We start from the raw sequence: 20,731 nt of genomic DNA, 5'->3' as shown, positions 1-20,731 counted from the left end.
TGCTTGGGGGGTGCTAGATATTTTACAAAAATTGACTTGAAGAGTGGCTATCATCAGATTAGGATTAGGTCGGGAGATGAGTGGAAGACTGCATTTAAAACAAATGAGGGGTTGTATGAGTGGAAATTCATGCCCTTTGGCTTATCTAATGCACCAAGTACCTTTATGAGGTTAATGAATGAAGTTTTGAGGGTTTTCATAGGAAAGTTTGTCATAGTCTACCTAGATGACATTCTGATTTTCAGTCAAACCAAAGAAGAGCACCTAAAACATGTAGACCTGGTCCTAAGGAGATTGCATGAAGAGCAATTAATGATCAATTTGGAAAAGTGTTTGTTTATGCAGGAAGAGATCATCTACTTGGGATTTGTAATCTCATATGGTGAGTTGAAAATGGATCAAGAAAAGGTGAGTGCCATATTGTCTTGGCCTACACCTAGAACAATGCATGATGTTAGAAGCTTCCATGGCTTAGCCACATTCTATAGGAAGTTTATAAGAGGCTTTAGCCATATTTGTGCTCCTATGCTTGATACCATAAAGGGAGGACGAAAGTGCAGGTTCAGTTGGACAAAAGAGGCAGATAACTCCTTTGAAACATTGAAGAGAAAAGTTGCAGAGCAGCCGGTCCTTGCCCTACCTGATTTCAACAAGATCTTCCTAGTGGAGTGTGATGCCAGTCACATGGCTATTGGGGCAGTGCTCAGTCAGGAAGGAAGGCCTATTGCCTTATTTAGTGAGAAGTTAAATGAGGCAAAGAGGAGGTATTCATCCTATGACCTAGAGATGTATGCTTTAGTACAATCCTTGAAAAAGTGGAGACACTACTTGCTGCCAAAAGAGTTCATAGTCTTCACAGACAATCATGCCCTTAGTTTTATAAATAGCCAAGAAACGTTGAATCATAGGCATATGAAGTGGGTGGAGACCCTACAAGCCTTCACTTTCACTCTTAAGCATAAGAAAGGGGTCAAGAATAAGGTGGCAGATGCTTTGAGCAAAAGAGTCCTAACTAAAAATCAGATCCAATTGGAGAGTGTTGGAATAGACTCCTTGAAAGCCATGTATGAGGATGATGAAGACTTTGGAGAGATCTATAAGGTATGTGCTTCATTTGATGAGCGGTTTCATGTTGATTACTCTGAATTTTTTCAAAATGGATTGTTGTTTAAGGGTGCATAGTTATGCATACCCAAATGCTCTATGAGACTAAATATAATCAGGGAGAAACATTGTGGAGCAATGGCAGGCCGCTTTGGCCTTGACAAGACACTAGATTTGGTGAAGAGGCACTACTTTTGGCCCAAACTGCAAACAGATGTCAGGAGATTTGTGGAGACATGTGTGATATGCCAAAAGGCAAAGGGGAAGTCCACAAATGCAGGCCTATACCAGCCTTTACCCATTCCTTCAAGACCATGGGAAAGCATAAGTATGGATTTTGTTTTAGGATTGCCTAGGACAAGGAAAGGATATGATAGTGTTTTTGTAGTGGTGGATAGGTTTAGTAAAATGGCACATTTCTTGCCATGTAAAACCACTTGTGATGCTTCCTATGTTGTAGACTTGTTCTTCAAGTAGATTGTCCGGATACATGGTTTGCCTTTGACCATAGTCTCTAATAGGGATGTGAAATTTATTGGACACTTCTAGAGGACCCTTTGGAAGAAGCTTGGTACAAATTTAGCCTTCTCCTCAGCCTACCATCCCCAAACGGATGGCCAAACTGAAGTTGTAAACAGGTCATTGGGAAATTGGCTAAGGTGTTTGACTAGACATCATGGAAAGAGATGGGATAGCATATTGTCTCAGGTAGATTTCTCCTAGAATGATACAGTGAATAGAAGTACTGGTAAGTCACCCTTCCAGGTTGTATATGGCATCCACCTAAGGGGTGTGTTGGAGTTAAGAGAACTACCTCAAGGAGAAGTCATTAGTGTTGATGCGGAAACCTTTGCTACCGCCATAAAGGAGATCCATGACCAAGTTAAATCTCACCTTCAACAATCTGCAGAAAGATATAAAGCTCATGCTGACAAGAAGAAGAGGGATGTCCAGTTTGATGTGGGAGACTTGGTGTGGGTTCACTTGAAGAAGGAAAGACTTCCAAAAGGCAGATATACAAAGCTTATGCAAAGAAAGATTGGACCCTGTCAAATCTTGAAAAAATGTGGCCAAAATGCTTATAAACTTCAACTCCCACCTGATCTTGGTTTGTCACCTATCTTTAATGTATGTGACTTAACTCTTTACAAATGTAGTGTTGATGCAGGAGAAGAAACAATTCAGGTTATGGCAGATGATGACATTCCCAAACATGAACCACCAAAGTTGCATAAGGTTTTAGACACCAAGGTTGCAAAAAGAACAAGGAACAACGTTTATATGGAGTATTTGGTGGCTTGGAAGGGACAACCCGATTCTGAAGCAGGTTGGATGACAAAACAGCAGATCAAAGACCATGGTGCAGACCTGTAGGCTCTCATCTCAAGTGGACTTGAGATTTCTTCTTCCAAGGAGTATGGTGCAGGAGCACCCCTTCAAGTTGATAAATCAGGCTCAGAGGAGGAAGGATAAGGCATCAAACATGTCTTTAGGATGTTTTACATATGTTTCAATCACGCATTGTGTTTGTAATAAAAGACCCCATCTTGTGAGCCAAACTCCTATTTTGGCATCTTGGTAAGCCAATTAGGACTTATGGACAAAAGGGGATCAATTGTGTGTAGGACATTGTTATCCTAGTAGTTTTAGTGCTTCTAGGGTGTTTTAGGAGGGGTTAGTCTTAACCCAAGGCATTAGGAGGCGAGAAATGACATTTTGACAACTTTGTCAAAAGTTGTCATTAGCAACTATTATGCAATTTTTGAATTTTTGTTTGTTTGAACTCCCCCAACGGCTCTAACCTCTTGTTTTCGGTTGAGAGCAGTTGTGGAGAGGTATATACACCTTGAGGATCCAATTCCCAAGGAGAGACTGCAACAGAGGAAAGTTTTGATGACTGCAAACTAATGAAATTCTGAGTTTTTCCTGCAATTCTGGAGTTTTGGTACGGGGTATGGCATTGTACGGATTGGGATCAATTCCCAATGATGTGACTTTGTTAGAATAGTGAGTCACCTTTGATTTGGCTTTGGTTTGAGGATCAGATTGTGTGTTTCGCTCCTGTTATTCCAATTTTGCTGTAGGTGCCCGGAAAACAAGGGTTTACCTAGGGTTTTGCTTCCCAATGGCCATAACTTGCAATTTATCAATCCGAGACTCATGGGATTGGGTGAAATGCAAGTATGGCCAATGTATTTTAAGATTTGAAAAGCATTTTGTAGGAGGAGCAAGGGAGATGTGTGTTTGAACAGACCCTAGGTAGACATCTCTATGTGGCTACCTAGTCCTTAAACAACAAAGCTACCCTAGAAGTAAAATGGCGATGATTCTAGGCGTGTAACCCTGGAATCCATGGTGGTTTATGGTTTCTCACATGCTCATGGGGTTGTGCTTGTAAGGGTTGGTCATTTGGATATAGTTGCTTCACAAATGGAGGCCTAATTAGCCCTTTAGGACAGTTGACCTTCACCGGTTTCAAACCTTGACCTTTCCTTTTGGGGAATTGTGTAAGACCAAAAAGGGTACTTGAATTTGTGATTTGTTTGCCAGGATGTTTGGGAAAGTTTGGACTTAAGTTCCCTTTACCCGTTTCAAAGGGCTACTAGCAAATAGGCCTAATTGTGAAGGTGCTATAGGATATGGTGTTGTATCCTTAAAACTAGTGTTTGACCTGGTCCATGTGAGTCATGTTTGACCCAAAACAGGTATGGTAATGGTCAACAACCCTTGGAGGCTTCATGGTGAATGATGGAGCAAATTACCCAACTTGAGTAAGTATGAGTCTTGGGGATTGTGAGATGTTGAACTAATGTTGTAGTGCCTTGCCTTGGTAGGATCCTATTGTTGTGTTGAGGGGTTAGTGTCATACATCTTGGAGTGTTTGGCAAGATACAAGGAGAGCTCTACATCACTCTATCCCACTTTCTTCCTTTACCTTTCTCCATATGCGAAGCAAGAACTTGTTTTTCCACATCATAATAATCACGCACAAGTCCTCTTGCAATTAGCCGTGACTCTTCTTGTAAACAATCTGTCCTCAAGCAATCAAACTGTGGAAGTTCAATCCTTGCACTGATTCCTTGAATGAATGCTTCCCAAGATGATGGAAGACCATTGAGAGCCAACATGGATAGTTCGCTATCTTCAACAACTTTCCCAACGGAAGAGAGCTGATCCTTCAGATCAGAAATCCTCTTGAAGTATGCAGCTACACATTCTTCTTTTTCCATCTTGATGTGGTGAAGCTGCTGCTTCAACGATAAGATGCGACTGGTGTTGTTGATCTCATACATCTTCTCCAAGGTGCTGAACATTTCTTTTGCTTTCTTTAGCTTGGCGATGAGAGGCACGATATGATCCTTGACGGAATCCACTATTATCCTTTGAGCTTGAAAGTCTCTCTTTCTCCAAGCTTCCTTTTCTCCTTCAGCTGAGGGCTCGGAGGACTCTTTGCTGCTGAACTCAGAGAGATCATTCAATGCCATCATGATTCTGAATTTCCATGCAGTGAAATTGGATGCACCATCCAATCTATCTTCAGCTCTAATGTATGATGCCATGCTTACTGAAGAATGGAATGATTGACTGAGGATGAAGACTTCCCGTTAATCTGATCACAGTTAGTACGAATTTGGCTCTGATACCAGATTAACAATTAGTGAGCAGAAAACAAAAATGCACAGTAAGAATACACAACACAACTATACCCTGGGAAAACCTCCCTGCTCGAGGAAAAACCCAGCAACAAAGAATCTCAGATCTGATTAGAATAAGGTAGATGATTAATTACAATTTTGCCCACCCAGGGCAAGAGCAAACAGACTTATCTGATTCTGTTCTGAACTTGAATTGATCTTCAATCACCAGTAGGGCAGGTTAGATGATGTAGCTAACTTTGCTCAGTAGATAGAGGTTCACTGTGCCTTATATCAAGTTCGCTGCCCTCAGATGATGATGTCTGGTCACTAAATGCTGGTCGCTGATCTTCTAGGAGTGTTCGCTGATGATCAAGACCAGTTCACTGATGTCTGAGACTAATTCGCTGACCTCTATAACAAATTCGCTGATCTTCCAGGAACTCGCAGAATCAGAGATGAATTTTCCTTACAACTTGTATATCTTTGTGACTACAAGTCACCTTCCTTTGTATGGGATCATACACAAAGGTTGGCCACATATAATTTGGCACCAAGTTACAATAATACAAAATAGATATTCACACGTTATAACTTAGGTCTTGCCTTAAGCAAGTTGCATCAAATAGGTCATGCCCTATTACAATTACATGAGTGCTATGCCCAAATAGGGCCTGACCAATATAGGAAATAATCGCTGAGATATACAAATATCAAGGCCGACAGGCCAATTGATATTTGTGTAGTAGGTCGGGCCCCAGAAAGGATCCGACCTAGCTACAAAAACCAACACAAAGAACTAACTGTCTTTAATACTGCTGTTGCATTTATGAATATACTTTCAGAACTGAGTTTATGTTTTGACAAAGAAATAAGTATAGTTCTGTCCACAATGCATATTCTAGGAAATACCTCTTGTTGCAGAGATGAAATCCTCAAAGTCTGCACTTGAAAGTTCTATATGCTGGACTGCTATGTCACTTTGTAAAAGTGGAGTTGCTATTGTAAACTTATATATATGGGAGAAGGGGAGATGTGTTTCGAGGTCCCCAATTTTTGGGCCATTTTTGGGGATGGCAAAGGGGATGACTATATAAAAAATAGGGAAAATTTAAACATTCATATGATAACATTGATAAAGAATACACTATAGATCTAACCTTAATCTATAACATTTGTGTTAAATTGAGAGTTCGCATGAAAGTCAAAGTCAAACAAATTAGCAAATGCCAAACTCAAAACTTAATTCAAATTGCTTTCAAAATTCAATGTCAATATGAATGCGATATTTAAAAATAGCCTTACAATCTTGGCAAAATGGTTCTCATAAAGCTTCCAAGCCAAAACAAACAACCTGTACTCTTTATATGATAAAGAGAACTCCATAGGTAGGTGAATTAATTTCAAATAAATAAATCAGTTTGGCTTTTCAGTTGGCAGAGTTGCATTGGCAGCCACAAACTAAAGTAAAATGTATTGTCATGCATTCCTTGGGTTTGTTGTGTTATGCTAGCTCAACTTGTTGAGTGTTCTTTCAGCAGCTTCCTTTGACTCTTGGATTTCCAGATCATCCCTAAACCATTTTGCACTTATGTCTTGTTTTTGTGTCTTTGGAATCTCTTGTCTGTTGAATTGTCTTGCAATGTTTTGTAAGAGTGTCTTCAAGTTTCTTACTAATTCAAGTTGGTAGAAGATTGAGAATAGTGGCTTGGTAAGCTGAATTTACTGACTGTCTTGATCTAGTTTTGATGAGTAAGGCTCTAAATGCACAAATTTAGCATGCAACCTGTTAATTCTAAAATTGGTAGGATAGATTGTGGGACTAAGTTGTGGGTCTATTAAGAGGGGAGGTTTCCCTTTATTGAATACCTATGAAAATCTTACAAACAGTGATATATACAAACATACAAATATTATTCTTAAAATCTTTCAAAATGAAGTCATTGTAAAAGAACTAGCTCCATATAGAGAAATAAAGATACAAGTTTCCTCTCCCAACACAATGCAATAAAAATGTGAAGTATCCTCCCAGAATAGTGTAGACTTCTAAATTGAGATTGATCTATTTCATTAACTAACAAATGCAGTATAATTTTGTAGAAATTAAACAAAGAAATAGGGATGCATCTAAAAGGGTCGGGGATGTGTCCTCGGGTAACAAAGATATTGATTTTGGTGATGGCACTGATGAATACCCCCCCCCCCCATATGTGTGCATAATAATAAATGCTTGTTAAAGGGTTAAGAGGTAATAATTCAATTTTTTTTTGGAGGGTTTCATACCAAATTCAAATTATTTTTGCAATCCATTGTATTAAGAGCATGAGTCTTAAGAGCCAATGGTTGAGCAAGATTTGATCCTTAGTGGGCTCAATCAAAACCACTCAAATCTACCCAACAAACCAAGGGCCTTTTGACAATGGTGTGAATAATTTAAAGTCGAGGAAGAACAAAAAGAACAATCAAGTATGGAATGATAATGAGGTATAGAAGTCATTTCCCTTGGCTTTGTCAAGCTGAATTTCGATGTGCCTTGCACGCAATTTCTGGAGTTGCAGGGGCTGGGGTTGTTCTTTGTATCGAGGATGGGAATTTTCTCCAAGGTGATTCATTATTTTTGGGTCATAAGATTCATAATGAGGCTGAATGGGAAGGTGTTTTTGGTGGGATGGTGTTGGTCTCTTCTAACATGGTGCAATGCTTTTAAGTAGAAGGGGATTCACTTATAGTGGTCAATGCTTTGAAGAAGGGTGCTTGTCACAGTTGGAAGCTAGGGAGATTTTTAGAAGAAACACACCTTTTCATTCAGTTCATGAAGGTCATTTTCTCTCATTATTGTTGGAATGAAATTCAGCAGTAGATTAATTGGCAGATTGTGGGTAGACTCAAACCCAAGTATAGCCTTGTATAGTGGTCACCCTTCCTCCTGAGGTGACATTCATAAATATTTTAAATTCAAACCCCCTTAACAATTACCTTTTGGGGATTGTTGGGTCCATTATCCAATGCTGATGGGTATTATAGTTGCTACATCTATGATGAGGTGGTGAACTTGTTTAAATCCTTTGGTTTGTGTGATATGATTTATATCGAAAGCTCTTAAATTCTATTGTGTGGTAGAGAGTTTACTACTAAACATGAGGTGGTGATTATTATTTCTTTATGGGCGTGATGTTTGTACCTCTTTGGCATTTGGGTTTAGTTTGGGTGTTTTGGCTATGGGTTTTTAAGAGAGCGTGTGGCGGTGCTATGGCTCAATGAAGGCATTTAGTCAAATCTTGTGATTCTTTAAGGAAAGGTCATTTGCATGATAGAAGATTGAATGCCATTTTCTCTTGCAACAATTAGGCTATGCTAGGTGTTGATGTGTTTTTTATGCATATGCGAATACAGAATAAAATACCCAAGAGTATCTTATCCTCTCTTGAACAAAATCTCTCAAATGCTAAAGATTAGCCTAAGGATCACTTGAGAAGACTTTAAGGTTCATGAATGTAGGGTCACTACGTGTGGATAAGCTCCATTGGTTGATGTGATTATGCTGGAATCACAAGGGGACTTACATTTGAATTGCAAGAATGCTTGATTTGTTGGTACCTAGATCATCTGGTGTTTCAATTGAGCGATGCTTTTGATCCTAAACTAGCTAGAGTTTGAAAAAAAATGGCAAAAGATGAGGGGTTGAGAGAGTCTATTCTAATCCTAAGAATGTAGGAAGATGGATGAATGACTATATGGAATCCTACCGAGCGAGGTCTCACCATCAACTTGAACAATTTGATGCAAGCTCAGTGCAATCTTCTAAGGATATTTCAAGATATTCGAATCAATACCATCAAACATCGATCACCATTCAAGTTAGTGCATAAGCAATGAATGTAGAACAATTCGAAGTTAAGCTCATATCATTGCAGTTGACCACACAAGGCACGCTCACAATCAGTAAGAGGCTAGTGGTATGGACTAAATGGACTCCACACAAATACATTCAATAAATTCCTCCACTCAATCTAATAGACATGAAAACAAATTGAGAAGCAAAGACCATGCGAGTTGTTGAAATAACAAATCAAATTCACCATAACTTCAATGAAATCAATTGTTCTTTACAACAAAGTTTGGCAACAATCTTTGCCTTCTCCTACTCTAACTTATATTCTAATCTGGCCATTCTATTCTATTCACTATTAGCCAACTATTCACCATTAACTATTAACCATCTTTACAAATGAAGAGTCTGAGATTTTATAGAGAGCTCATTTACAATGAATGGCTAGGATTGAATCTCTATCAATGGCCAAGATTTTACAATGAAACCCTAATTAGGGTTTGTTACAACAAATTCTTCTTAGCCAATGAGAGAATTGCATTCAGAGAGTGTGGACCAATAGATATTGAGGGTAGTTACATTGGAGTTTGCGCATCCATGGGTGAGCTTGGTTCATTGAATCAAGACGCGCTGATGTGGACCTTTCTGATTGGTGGAGTAGTGACTGGGATGCCACCTCAATTTTGCACTTTGTAGACTTGATTTGATTCATCACCATGAAGGGATGTTGAGAGATATCTCTTGATACTCAACATTATTTAGTTGCTCAATGTGATGATGATGAGAAGCGGACTTTGATTAACTCTTCTGAAACTATCTGCTTCTTTGATCATGTTTGATATTGTGTGATGACCTCGGTTGACTTTCTCTTGCTCATGATGTACTTCGAGTAGATGATGCACTTGGTTGAATGTAGCTCTTCAATGTACTGAATTTGATTCTTGGATTCCTTAAGGGAATTCAAGATGGTAAAACATTCTTCCATCATGTAGGTTATCCTCTCTTTATGCTCTAGTGCCTTGAGGTAGTTGGATGATTTCTCCTTTTTACTCTTGCAATCTTTCCATGTCAATGTGATAGAATGAGAACCTTGAAGATATCTCGCTCTATTGCTTACAGCTTTTGAACATTTGAAGTCTTTCAACCTAGTAACATTTTGAGTCTTCTTCATGTAATTGAGGTGGTGAGAGGCTTTAAACACTTTGAGATCTTCTCCTCCTTGATGCTCTTGCGTTTGTTGATGAAGCTTCTTAAAGAGGTTCTCCTTGTATCTTGCTTCATCTCCTGCAAAACAAACAAGTGAGTATCAAATACACTTGATATATAGGTTTAATAAGAGCATATAAAGAAAATTCGCCCTCATGAAGGGACACTTGAAGTTGCTTTTCGCTCTTAGAGAGGAGCTCTTGAAGTTTACTCCACCCTCGATGTTCATGAAGTTGTCCTTGTCTTATTCTTCTTCATTTTCTTGAACTTCGCTCGTACCCTTCAAATTGTGAAGTTTGCTCATGTAGGTCAAATCATGAAGTTCACTCTTGCATGTTGAGTTTGTGAAATTCAATATGAAATTCGCTCGTGCATGCTAATTGATGAAGTTGAGATTTGCTTGTGTAGGTTTGAAGATGAAGATTGCTCTAGATGGTTTGCACGTGAAACTTGTTTCAATCACCTTGCTTATTCATGAAATTTGCTCCAATCTTCTAAGTCATGAAGTTTACCTTTGTAGAAATTTGCTCCAAATCCTCAATTCTTGAAGTTCGCTCTTAACCTCTAACTCATGGAGTGCATTTTGTATAAAGTTCGCTTCATTTCATTGACTCATGAAGTTTGTTTTGTAAAGTTCGTTCCAATCTCCTTATTCATGAATTTCGCTCCAATTCCTTAACTCATGAAGTTGAAAATTCGCTCCAAGAAGGCATGTCATGAAGTTGGAAAATTTCGTTCCAAGAAGGTAACTCATGAAGTTCAAGTTCACTCCAAAAGGTGAAGTCATGAATTTTCGCTTGAGTGTTTGATCATGGAGTAGGCGCCTTTTGACTTTCCCTCATTCTTCCACTTTCAACATGAAGAAATTCGCTCCAAAAACCCAACTCATGAAGTTTGCTCCAAAAACCCAACTCATGAAGTTCGCTTCAAAGTGGCAAGTCATGAAGTTCGCTCCAAAACATGAAGTCATGAATTTCGCTCCAAGGCAGCAAGTCATGAAGTTCGCTTGTGAATGCTTTAACATGAAGTAAGTGGTTCCTTTATCCCTTTATCTTTCCATTTCTCTCATGAAGCCTTGAAGGTGAAATTTGATCCAATACCCCAATTCATGAAGTTAGAAATTCTCTCCAAAAGGTGAGCTCATGAAGTTGGAATTTCGCTCCAAAAGGTGAACTCATGTAGTAAGTGTTTTCAAATCCTTCACTTCATTCCTTTATTGCCAACCTCGTTTATGAAAGCTTGAAAGTGAAATTCGCTCCAATCTCCTCATTCATGAAGTTCGCTCCAAATCCTTCAAACATGAAATTTGCTCCTGAGGGTAAGTTCATGAAGTAGATTTCAAACCAAGACCAAACTCCCCTTTGCTCATTTTCATTTACACTCTCAACTTCAATACCTTGTAACTTGTTCAACATGAGATCTTAGAGCGAGTCTTTGCTCTGTGGGAGAAGTGTAAGAAATTCACTACACAAGGAATGTTCATGAAGTGAAGTTTGTTCCTTTAAGAAGAGCACCTAAAGTGACCTTCAAATTGGCAAACCTTCCTTACTCATGGTCGAACTCTTGATATCTAGACCTTGCAAACTTACTTTCTTCACACTCATGCAAGACTATCTACTTGACTCCTAGCCATTTTAAGTGCCTATACCTCTCTAATGCAAAGGCTAATAGAAAAAGACTCAAACACTACCTAGAAAGCAGGAAAAAAGTGGAGGTCCCCATTTGCAATGGGGCGATGTGTGAATACCTCACAATACTAGGGTTTATGAAGAAATCTTGGGTGATCAAGGAATGAGAAATGTAGGTCCCATATGATTGGAAGCCATCATTCTTGAAGATTTCATTGTAAAATTGGTAGCGACATTTCCTCATGTGGGGCATTAGTTGTTGCTTCTTCAGCCCTTTTTGCCTAATCATTTCAGCAATATGGAAGGGTCTAGAGGTTAAAGGAAGCACATAGATGTCTAAGAAGGTGGACCTTCCTCTATGGAATGCTTCATAGGTTGCTAATGGAGGTGTTTCTTTGGACTTGAAATGGTGTGTTGTGAGCTACTACTACTTAGAGCCTTTTGTGGGGATGTGGGTAAAGTGATGGAAGGCCTCATGGTGATCTGTAATAAGGGACATCTTGAGGTTTCAAGTGATTTACCAATCCTATTTTTTGTGGAGATGAACAGTAAAAAGTGTTGTTGTTTGATGGCATAAGGTTTACATCCTTAGACTCATCAATGCAGGGGCCTCAAGAGGATGTAGGAGAGTGAGCAATGTTGTGACGTTTTCACACATCGCCCCATTGCAAATGGGGACCCCCTACTTTTTTAGGTCCTCTTGGTCTTTAGCTTTGGTTCTTTGCATTTTTTCGCAGCAGTCTCTTCGGTCTCCCTGGTTTGTAAGTGTTTTGGGTGAAATTTGATATAGTCTGCCAGTCGTTTGAGTGAATTTGGCTAAGTCTGAAACTCGTTTGGTTTATTTTAGGGTTTTGCCCTTCAAACTTAGGTTTGAGGTCTTTCCTTAGGGTACTTAAAAAACTGAACATTGGATTGGAATCAAGACCCTTCAACGAAGCTACCACTGAAATTTGAGCGAATTTTGAGCAACTTTCTATTTTAGAAAGTTCCTGTTTTTTAGGGAATTTCACTGCCTCCTAGATTGTCTTTATTTTGCCAAAAATCAAACATACTATTTTTAGTAGTTTCTATTTTTAGTGTCATCTTGTCCTGATTTGCCCTAATTTTGACATTTTGAAGTACTTACTATTTCTAGTAAGTCTATTTTTGGCAGGTCTACCATAGGAAGGGGTCTCGACACTGAAGACTGAACATTCTTGAATATTTGCCTAAATCCAAAAAATCCAGAAAGCATGCAGTTGATCGAAAACTATGAGAATTTATTCCTGAAGTGGAAAGGCATGAAAATCTCCTAGGGCAGAGGAATCCACTTCAAAATCCAAAAATGGCATTCCAAGTCTGGAAATGTGAAAATGGCTAAGTCTAGAAGGAAATTAAGCAAGAATCCCAAGTGGAAGGAAATTCCAAGAATAGGTTGGGCGCCAAAGTGACCTCATGGAGGAAAAGCAAGAGAATAAAAAATCCTCCACATGGTATGATCCATGCCCAAGTCAAGATAGGGAGTACCAAAGTGAGGTCATGGAGGAATTTTCCCCCTTGACCAAAATTCCTTGACCATGTGTTTCTAGCACCCAAGATGAATGCATGAGTGCCAAAATGGGGTCATGGAGGATTTTTCCTCCATGACAAAATTCCTGCAACATGCCATTCTAGCTCCCAGTCTAAGGAGGTGAGCGCCAAACTAAGGAGGAGGAGGAGGAATTTCTTCCCAAGGAAGAAATCCTCCATAGGGTCAATCCAATGCCCAAGTAAGGGTATAGAGCGCCGAAACAAGGGTGTGGAGGATTTTTCCTCAAGCGAAATTCCTCCACAACATGTATTCAGCGCCCAAGGTTGAATTGGAATAATTGATCAAGGAAGAATTCAAAATTCCTTTCCAAGGAGAAGAATTGTGCTTAGGATGAAGAAAATTCCAGGAAAGTGAAAAATTGACTAAGTGTTGGAAATTCCTTCAGGACAAAATTCTTGGAAATCATGTAAAATTGGCTAAGTGTTGGAAATTCCTTCCTTCAAGACATAATTCTTGGAAATAGTAAAAAAAATGGTTAAGGCATGAAGAAATTCCCTCCTCGGGGGTAAAGTGGAATCAAGGTCAAGATTGAGCACCAAAATGAGGTTGAGGAATTTTTCCTCCACATCAAAATTCCTTCACTATGGAGAAAATGTGCTCTTGGAAAGGAATGGGTGCCAAAATGGCATCAAGGAAGAAAATTCTAATTTTCAAAATTCCTCCACTTCCTAGTAAATGCGCTCCAGGACAAGTAGAAAATATAGAAACATGATTTGGGAGGAAAATCTCAAAGTTTCAAACAAACATTCCTTCCTCAAGGAAGAAATGTGCCCAAGGTGAAGAATTTCAAGGCACAAAGAATATTGGCTAAGTGAGAGAATTTTCTCTCTTCAGGTTTCGGGTTGATAAAATTCCTCAGGCATGGAGGAAGTGGTCAGCTGATTGAAAAACCTCCCTATAGGACGAAGTGTGCACAAAATTTTCCCTTCAAGACAAAATCTCTCTAAAAAGATTATCTCTCTCCTTGAATTCCAGATGTGCAGGAATCCTTCAGAAGTGGAAAAGATTGTCAAAATTCTTCCAAGGCAAGAAAATCTTCCAAAATGTCTTTTGTGAGCCCGGAATAGAAAGATTTTTGCAAAAGGATGAGTTGTTGACATGCAAAGAGAATATTTCGTATTAATGAAGCACAAACTAGAAAATTATAGAAATTCCTATGATGGTGGGGTCCACTTGCATGTCGAGAATCTATTGAATGCATGGCAGCATGATGGCACATTTACTGCTAGCGGGCGTTTGACCAAGTGGCAAATGATTCAACACGGTAGCTATCATAATAAAATAATGAAGCATCTTTTGCATGTTGGGCGAACTTTGCATAATGGAGCATTTATTGCATGTAGCTGATTTTGGAGATGGTGGAGCATTCAAAGCGTAATGGGTGATTTCTAGCTTGATGGGGCATTTATCATGCATTGGCCGAATTTGAAAGAAGTGCATTTATTACCATTTTTGGCAAGAGGCCTATATAAGGGGAGACCCCTTCATTTTGTAATGTCTCTACTTTGAAATATAATTTAATAAATAATAATAATAAATTAAAATACAAATGAATAAATATAAAAATTAAATTAAAATATAAAAGAGTATAATTAAAATTTGATTAAAGTTAATAAATGGTCAAAAGACATGGAAGGAAAAGTTGTGAATCCCTCAACAATGAGATATAAAGGGGAGATGAGAACCTCATTTGAAAGGGGGGATAATTTGGAAATGAGAAGTGCACATCTGAATTAAATAAGTGCAAACCTGATTATGAAAGGTTATGTCCCTTTCAAAGGGCAGAAATAATGAAGAGTAGCACTTCTTCAAAGGGTGCTAATGGTGAAAGGGTGTGTCTCTTGCCAAAGGGCATGGATGATGAAGATGTGTGACCTTTCCCTCACATTGAGAGATATAAAGGAAAGGAATCAAAGCATCCAACAACATCACCATGGATTGGATCAGATCAGAACTGCTATTAAGTTACAATCAATGGCATCTTTGTACTTGGTGGTATGCATGGGGGTGTGTTGAATATGTATGCTTAATATATGAAGCCTGATAATGTTGTTATGCAGAATTTAGTAGTAATATTAATATAGATTGCAATATGTATAACAGTCATACTTAAATTTCATATATATTCATAATACATGAGAAGTTAGCATACTTATAATTTGAATCAAGTTATTATTGTCAATATTTAAGAAGATGGTAATGAGATGTTCCAAAGAGGGGCAGTCTAAATTCAAGCAATAGTTTAAGTCCCAAGATAGGGTGGGGATCAGCGAGCCATAAGCCTTGAGGGTATAGACCCAAGATAGGTAAGGGCTTGGATCTGTAAACTTTGAGGGAACCTATTGTATTTGGTCTCTAAGCACTTTGGTAACATACATAAACCCTTCTCCCTTAAAACTGAAGTAGTAGTAGGGTTTGATATCTATATTAAGAAACTATGAATAATGAAATTAATCATCTAATGAGGAAAACAAATAAGCACTTGTTACTAACTAATTGAAGAATATCAATCAATTTTAATATATTGAAATAGATCAGGTAGGGGACATTACACATTTGTAAAGCAGGGAGGAGAGATTGTCTAAGATTGTTGCGAAGAGCTATTGAAGCAGTACACATAATACATTGTTCTTTTGAAGGTGTATACTTGTCCTGTTTTGTAGCTTGCATGGTCTCGCTTTCCTCACTTAGAGTAGATTTGTCTTTTGCATTTTAGTGAACAAAGTTTATTGCAGTGTTCTAAGGTGGATTGTTGCTCATACCTTTTGTTAATAGCTGATTGTTATTAGTAGTGTAAGGTCGGTCTGAGCCATTATATGTGTATGCTTAATCCAAATCATTGTGTGGATATTGTTCTTTGATGATTTGAAGTCCTCTAAACACATTCCTTGAAGATTGCACCCACTTCATGTAGTTGTCTTAACGTGGCGAAGTGAAGTGAGGTTGATCTACCTGAAGCATTGAAGTTTGCTGAGCTCTTAGGTTTTAACATAGCTTTCTAAACCCTTCCCTTTTACTTTCAGCATATTTCAATCCAAAAATTAAAAAAAAAAGAAGCTTTTCATTGATAAATGAGTCGTGATCCAATTCCTTGAAAGTCACAAATTGTTTAAATCTTCTTCAAGTGTGTGCAAGTCCCCTTGGATTACTGGCGTATCACATCAAGCCTACCGAGTCACATCCATTGCATAACCGGAATCTTGGAGACAATCGTTTGAACTTACTGCAATCTTAGCACATGATTGAACTTTGATCGAGAGAGTAAAGTGACCGTTGGGCAACTTTATTCCGTGTTAGACGCTGTCATAAAAACACGTCAACAGGCAAGTACTATGCAGGTAGAAGTGGCTGTTTGGCAGCTCAATGTGAACTTTGGAATGAATAGGTGGATATTAGTTGAACTTGAAACCCCTAATTATGAAGTTTTTTCTGTTCTGACTCTATTGCATTGTGGTTTTGTACTCAAGGAGCTGGTTTTTTTTTGTGCTCCTCTTTAGTTGGCATCTAGATGTTTGTATGTATTTATGATGTTTTCTATAGGATTCAATAGCTCTGTCCTTTGAGACCGTTTTTTATATTGTATAAGCTCTTTATATTTTCTGTTAATTTATGATTTCTCTTTGGGTGGCCCCCCCTATAAATTCCCCAAACTAATTATTCAAAAAAATATTAGGAGCTGATTTTGTGAGTGGGTTGACAAGACCATAGGTGATCAATAGTAGAATGTCTATCTTTGGAATATATTTCAAGGATATTTCTTTAGAGTTCATATATAAGTTGTAATGCCCCCTTTTCGCCAAGTGATCACCTAGAGGAGATTATTAGCCTATTTTATTCCCGTAGGCTAATTGGATTTATTTAAGAGAATAAATTGATTAATTAAATGTTAAATAGTCCCAAGTCAGGGCTTCGGCCCTAGCTCGCCCGGTCGTGGATCACAACTTAAGCGTGGGTATGCTCCCCATGGTCTTGAGTTCGAGTCCCCGACTATGTTAATTCTGTGTGTGTTGCTACCTTGTGAGCGGGTCGTACACACCGGGGGATTAGTCTCACTTCGGCGAGGACACCTCCAAATTCCACTTTATTTTATATTTTATAAAGTGACTTTATAATAATGTCAATGTCAAATTATAAAATAAAGTCACTTTTGAGGGGTAAAGTAATTTAAAAGAGAATAAAAATACACTACTACTTTCAAAAAGGAAAAGTATTATAAAAGGAGGAAAAAGTGCAATGAGGATTCATTCTTGAGTTGTTATTTTCAAAGAAACTTTTCCTTGAGAGCTTTAGCTTGCAGGTTTAGTAAACCCTAGGACAGAAACCCTAGAGGTTTTGGCTATTTGGACAGAAACCCAGATCAGCCCACTTGGTGTATTCATCTCAGGATTCATTGTTGCACATCATTGATTAGTTTTCATGAAGTTTTGATGATCTATCTCGCAGATTTTCAGAGGGTTTATTATTTTATGCATGGAGGCATTACAGGGTATGTCTTATCTAATGGCATTAGGCATTTTCTGATTTGTAGCAGCAACATGTGTTTGTAAACAGCAATACATTTCTATATCAAAAGAATTTCATTGGCTTATTTAGATTCTCTATATTTCACTGGTTGATTTCCTTGAAAATCTGTATTGTTCATCTTGCATGTTTGCATGTCACAATATTACATTATGATGAAACAAGACATGAGTGAAAACAAAAACCCAAATCGAGACCGGGATATTTAATAAGCACAATTTGCTAGAAACATTTTTATGATCTTTGAAATAACTTCTAGCTTTTTGTGTTTTCTGTTACCTACTGTGCAATAATAAGCTTAGGCACGGATCAATTACAAGCTTGTCTATGAAAATGGTGTGCTTCCATTTGTAGAGATGAAAAGAGTATTCTTCGCACTTTTCCTTCTCATTCTGCACCAATTTTAGTACTCAGTATCAGTACACATATTTTTTACCATTTTGACCTGCACATAGCCTAAACTATCCCAAAAACACCTCTTCTATGCAGAATGAGTCTGCCTCTGCAACACTCCAGTTTACCATGATTTCTGACTCCTAGTCACACTGGATACTAAATTACTAATGCCTGTACGCAGGACTCTAGCTCCCCCAAAGTGGACACCAGCATACCCAAGTGATACAGGCACATCTTTTGGGACAGGAATGACTGTGGTCACAAACAAAAACTTCCAGGACCTTCTAGAACACATTTTAGACAGTTCAAGACTTCCTCCAGTTGACTTTCAGCCATCTGCTTCCATTCAACTAAACATGCTGTGTCTAATGTTCTCTAATTTCATTTTCTTGCTCTACTGCTACCCTAACTCTTGTGTTTAATTCACTGAGATCAACCTGAAAATGATTTATCAGAGCTGTTCTAGTGAAAAATCAGATTAGCAAGTAAACTAGCACAAATTTAGCAATTAATTCTAAGCATTTAGACCCAGCGGTTGTTTAATTTTATTACATCATTATGTGGTTAGGTTTGTTATTGATTTGTGTGCTATTAGATGGTCATTTCTGCTGTAGATTGTCATTGAATGCCTTTCTTTGAGCAAACCTTTTTGAGGATATCCTCCAGAGCTTCTATAACATGCACAGAAATGCTTTTGCAAGAAACATGTCGATGATATCCCAAACCACTGCTGGAATTTGTGTCTTCTGCTACCTATCTGTATTAATAACTGGATCTTCAAAATACAGATCTGCTCGTCAAATAAGAATGACATGTTTTCAAGGTACTAGATCTTTTTTTGGGCCGTCTTTTATAATATCCACATCAAACAAGAGATTAGGTAGACTGGTAATTTGAGAAGGGTTTCACATATCGTGTGTTGTAGGTTAATAAAATCTTATTTTTGCTAATAACTGTAATAATAGAAAAGATTCTGAAGTCCACTGGATGTAGAATTTTGATTCTTTTCTAGTTTCTTTATTCCCTTGCCACTGCTTAGATATCTTGGCCTTATGTTAGCACTCTTATCTACCATGAGTAATTGACTGCTTTTGCTGTTATTCTTCACATCTGTTCATGTTTGCCATAAGGATTGCCAAAGTTAAGAAAAAAAGCAGAGATTCTTTTGATGCTTTCCAGGCATCTTTTAAACCAGTCAAGCTATTCCACTTGTACCTCTCTGCCAATTGCAAAGTGTGAGGGGATTCAGTACTTTGAGTTTGGCTGTATACCTAGGACTTCTAAAACATTTGGTTTTATATTTTGTTTTGCTTCTATGAACCTTCATTCTGAGAACTGAAATATATGTCGTTGTAGATATGGAAAAAACACTTGTCGAGCTAAACTTGGGGACGAGAGCTGCAATTATTCTTGTGCCTTATAAATCTGGTATTGGTCCATCTGATTGGCATTCATCATCGCAAGCCAACACTATGGGAGACACAGGTTCACAAAACAGTGAAACCGGTCCTGGATTTTTTGCAAGAATACTGTCGTACATCAACCCCTTCTCCTATTTTGGTGGTAGTTCATCAAATCAGGAATCCACATCAAGAGATTCTGTTTGGCAATATGGTGAGTTTTTGAGCCACTTTGGTCCCAGAATATTGAACTTAGATTCTTCAAGAGTTAAACTGTATAATATTGTTTTACAGGTCCAAATCCATCTTTGCAAGATGCATCTAAAGATGTCGGACAAAATAGAATGTACACACCAAAATCAAATATTCCCGGGAAAGGTCAAAAGGTTGGCAGCAGCAGCAAGGTAGAAAAAAGAGGTTGGGGCAGTAATATACATACACTTAAGCGTGATGAAGACGAGTCATTTCGTGATCGAAATGCATTTTGGAATGGCAACTCAACTCAGTATGGTGGAGATGACAGTAAGAGAGACTAGAAATCTTAAAAACTCCCTTTCCTACTGCAGGATGTGTATGTGCTGTGAATGAAATTCAATGGAGTAGGAGTGACGAAGTTCGATCAGCTTCATTCTCCCATTTAGATGTACTGTGTTATGGACGTAATTGACCTTGTATTGTCAAGTTCTTTGGTTTGTTTACTATTAACCTTTGATTCTACATAATTCAGCAATTTTGTACTCTTTCGAGAAACCATATTGTCCATGTCAAAGCTTTTACAACATAAATTTTATCACAAGTTGCATGAGCTCAAATCACACTGCGCATTCCAATTTATTCTTGAGAATATGCTTATAAATTAATACTTCCTAAAGGTTGTCATGCAAGCACATGTATATATTAAATGTGAAGAATAATTCAAGTTATTTAGAGTAAGGACTAAACGAGTCCTGTTATAATTTGGATCTGTGTTTCTTGGTGGCAAAGATTACTTGTTTTGAAATAGTGAGTAGTGAAACAGAATTACTTTTATTTCAGATGTATTTTTATTGACCATTCTTTTACAAGGGCCTGTGCAATTTTATTTTGTTGGTTATTTTTCATCGGTTCAGAAATTTAATTAAAGGAGGCATCTTCTATATTTGATTAGTTCTATGACTCTATTTATTGCGTAGTATGGTGTATGGTTAGGTTGTTCCTGTTATTCGTCACTTGTAACAGGAACTAGTCTTCTTGTTTTTGAATGGTTGTGCAGTTCATATATATCCATAAGTTTATTATAGGCTTTTAAGTTTTATGCAGCCTAATAAACTCCTAGTCAGTAGTAATTTTGTAACATAATTAGAGTAGTTTCATGTGGTTCCTTGGTTAGCAGTCATTGCTTCTTTTATTCAAGTCTTCTTTGGAATTAGTGGACCTATGGTTTTTTTTTAAAATATTTCTGC

The 20,731-nt window shown here is 38.0% G+C and overlaps 1 protein-coding gene across 1 annotated transcript in view; it reads left to right on the top strand.

Moving 5' to 3' along the window:
* Positions 1-20,247, top strand: part of LOC131060362 (plant UBX domain-containing protein 11) — a 90,775-nt gene extending 70,528 nt beyond the window's left edge. The window contains exons 9-10 of the mRNA XM_057993543.2: positions 19,246-19,503; positions 19,584-20,247. Of these exons, the coding sequence (XP_057849526.2) occupies positions 19,246-19,503; positions 19,584-19,825 (500 nt within the window). The 3' untranslated portion in view covers positions 19,826-20,247. The remainder of the gene's footprint in view (positions 1-19,245; positions 19,504-19,583) is intronic.
* Positions 20,248-20,731: the final 484 nt, after the last annotated feature.

This window comes from Cryptomeria japonica, chromosome 4, assembly GCF_030272615.1.
Source record: "Cryptomeria japonica chromosome 4, Sugi_1.0, whole genome shotgun sequence".
In the NCBI taxonomy this organism is placed as follows: domain Eukaryota; kingdom Viridiplantae; phylum Streptophyta; class Pinopsida; order Cupressales; family Cupressaceae; genus Cryptomeria; species Cryptomeria japonica.
Note: the sequence above shows the minus strand (reverse complement) of the source record. Positions and strands in the feature narration are given on the sequence as shown.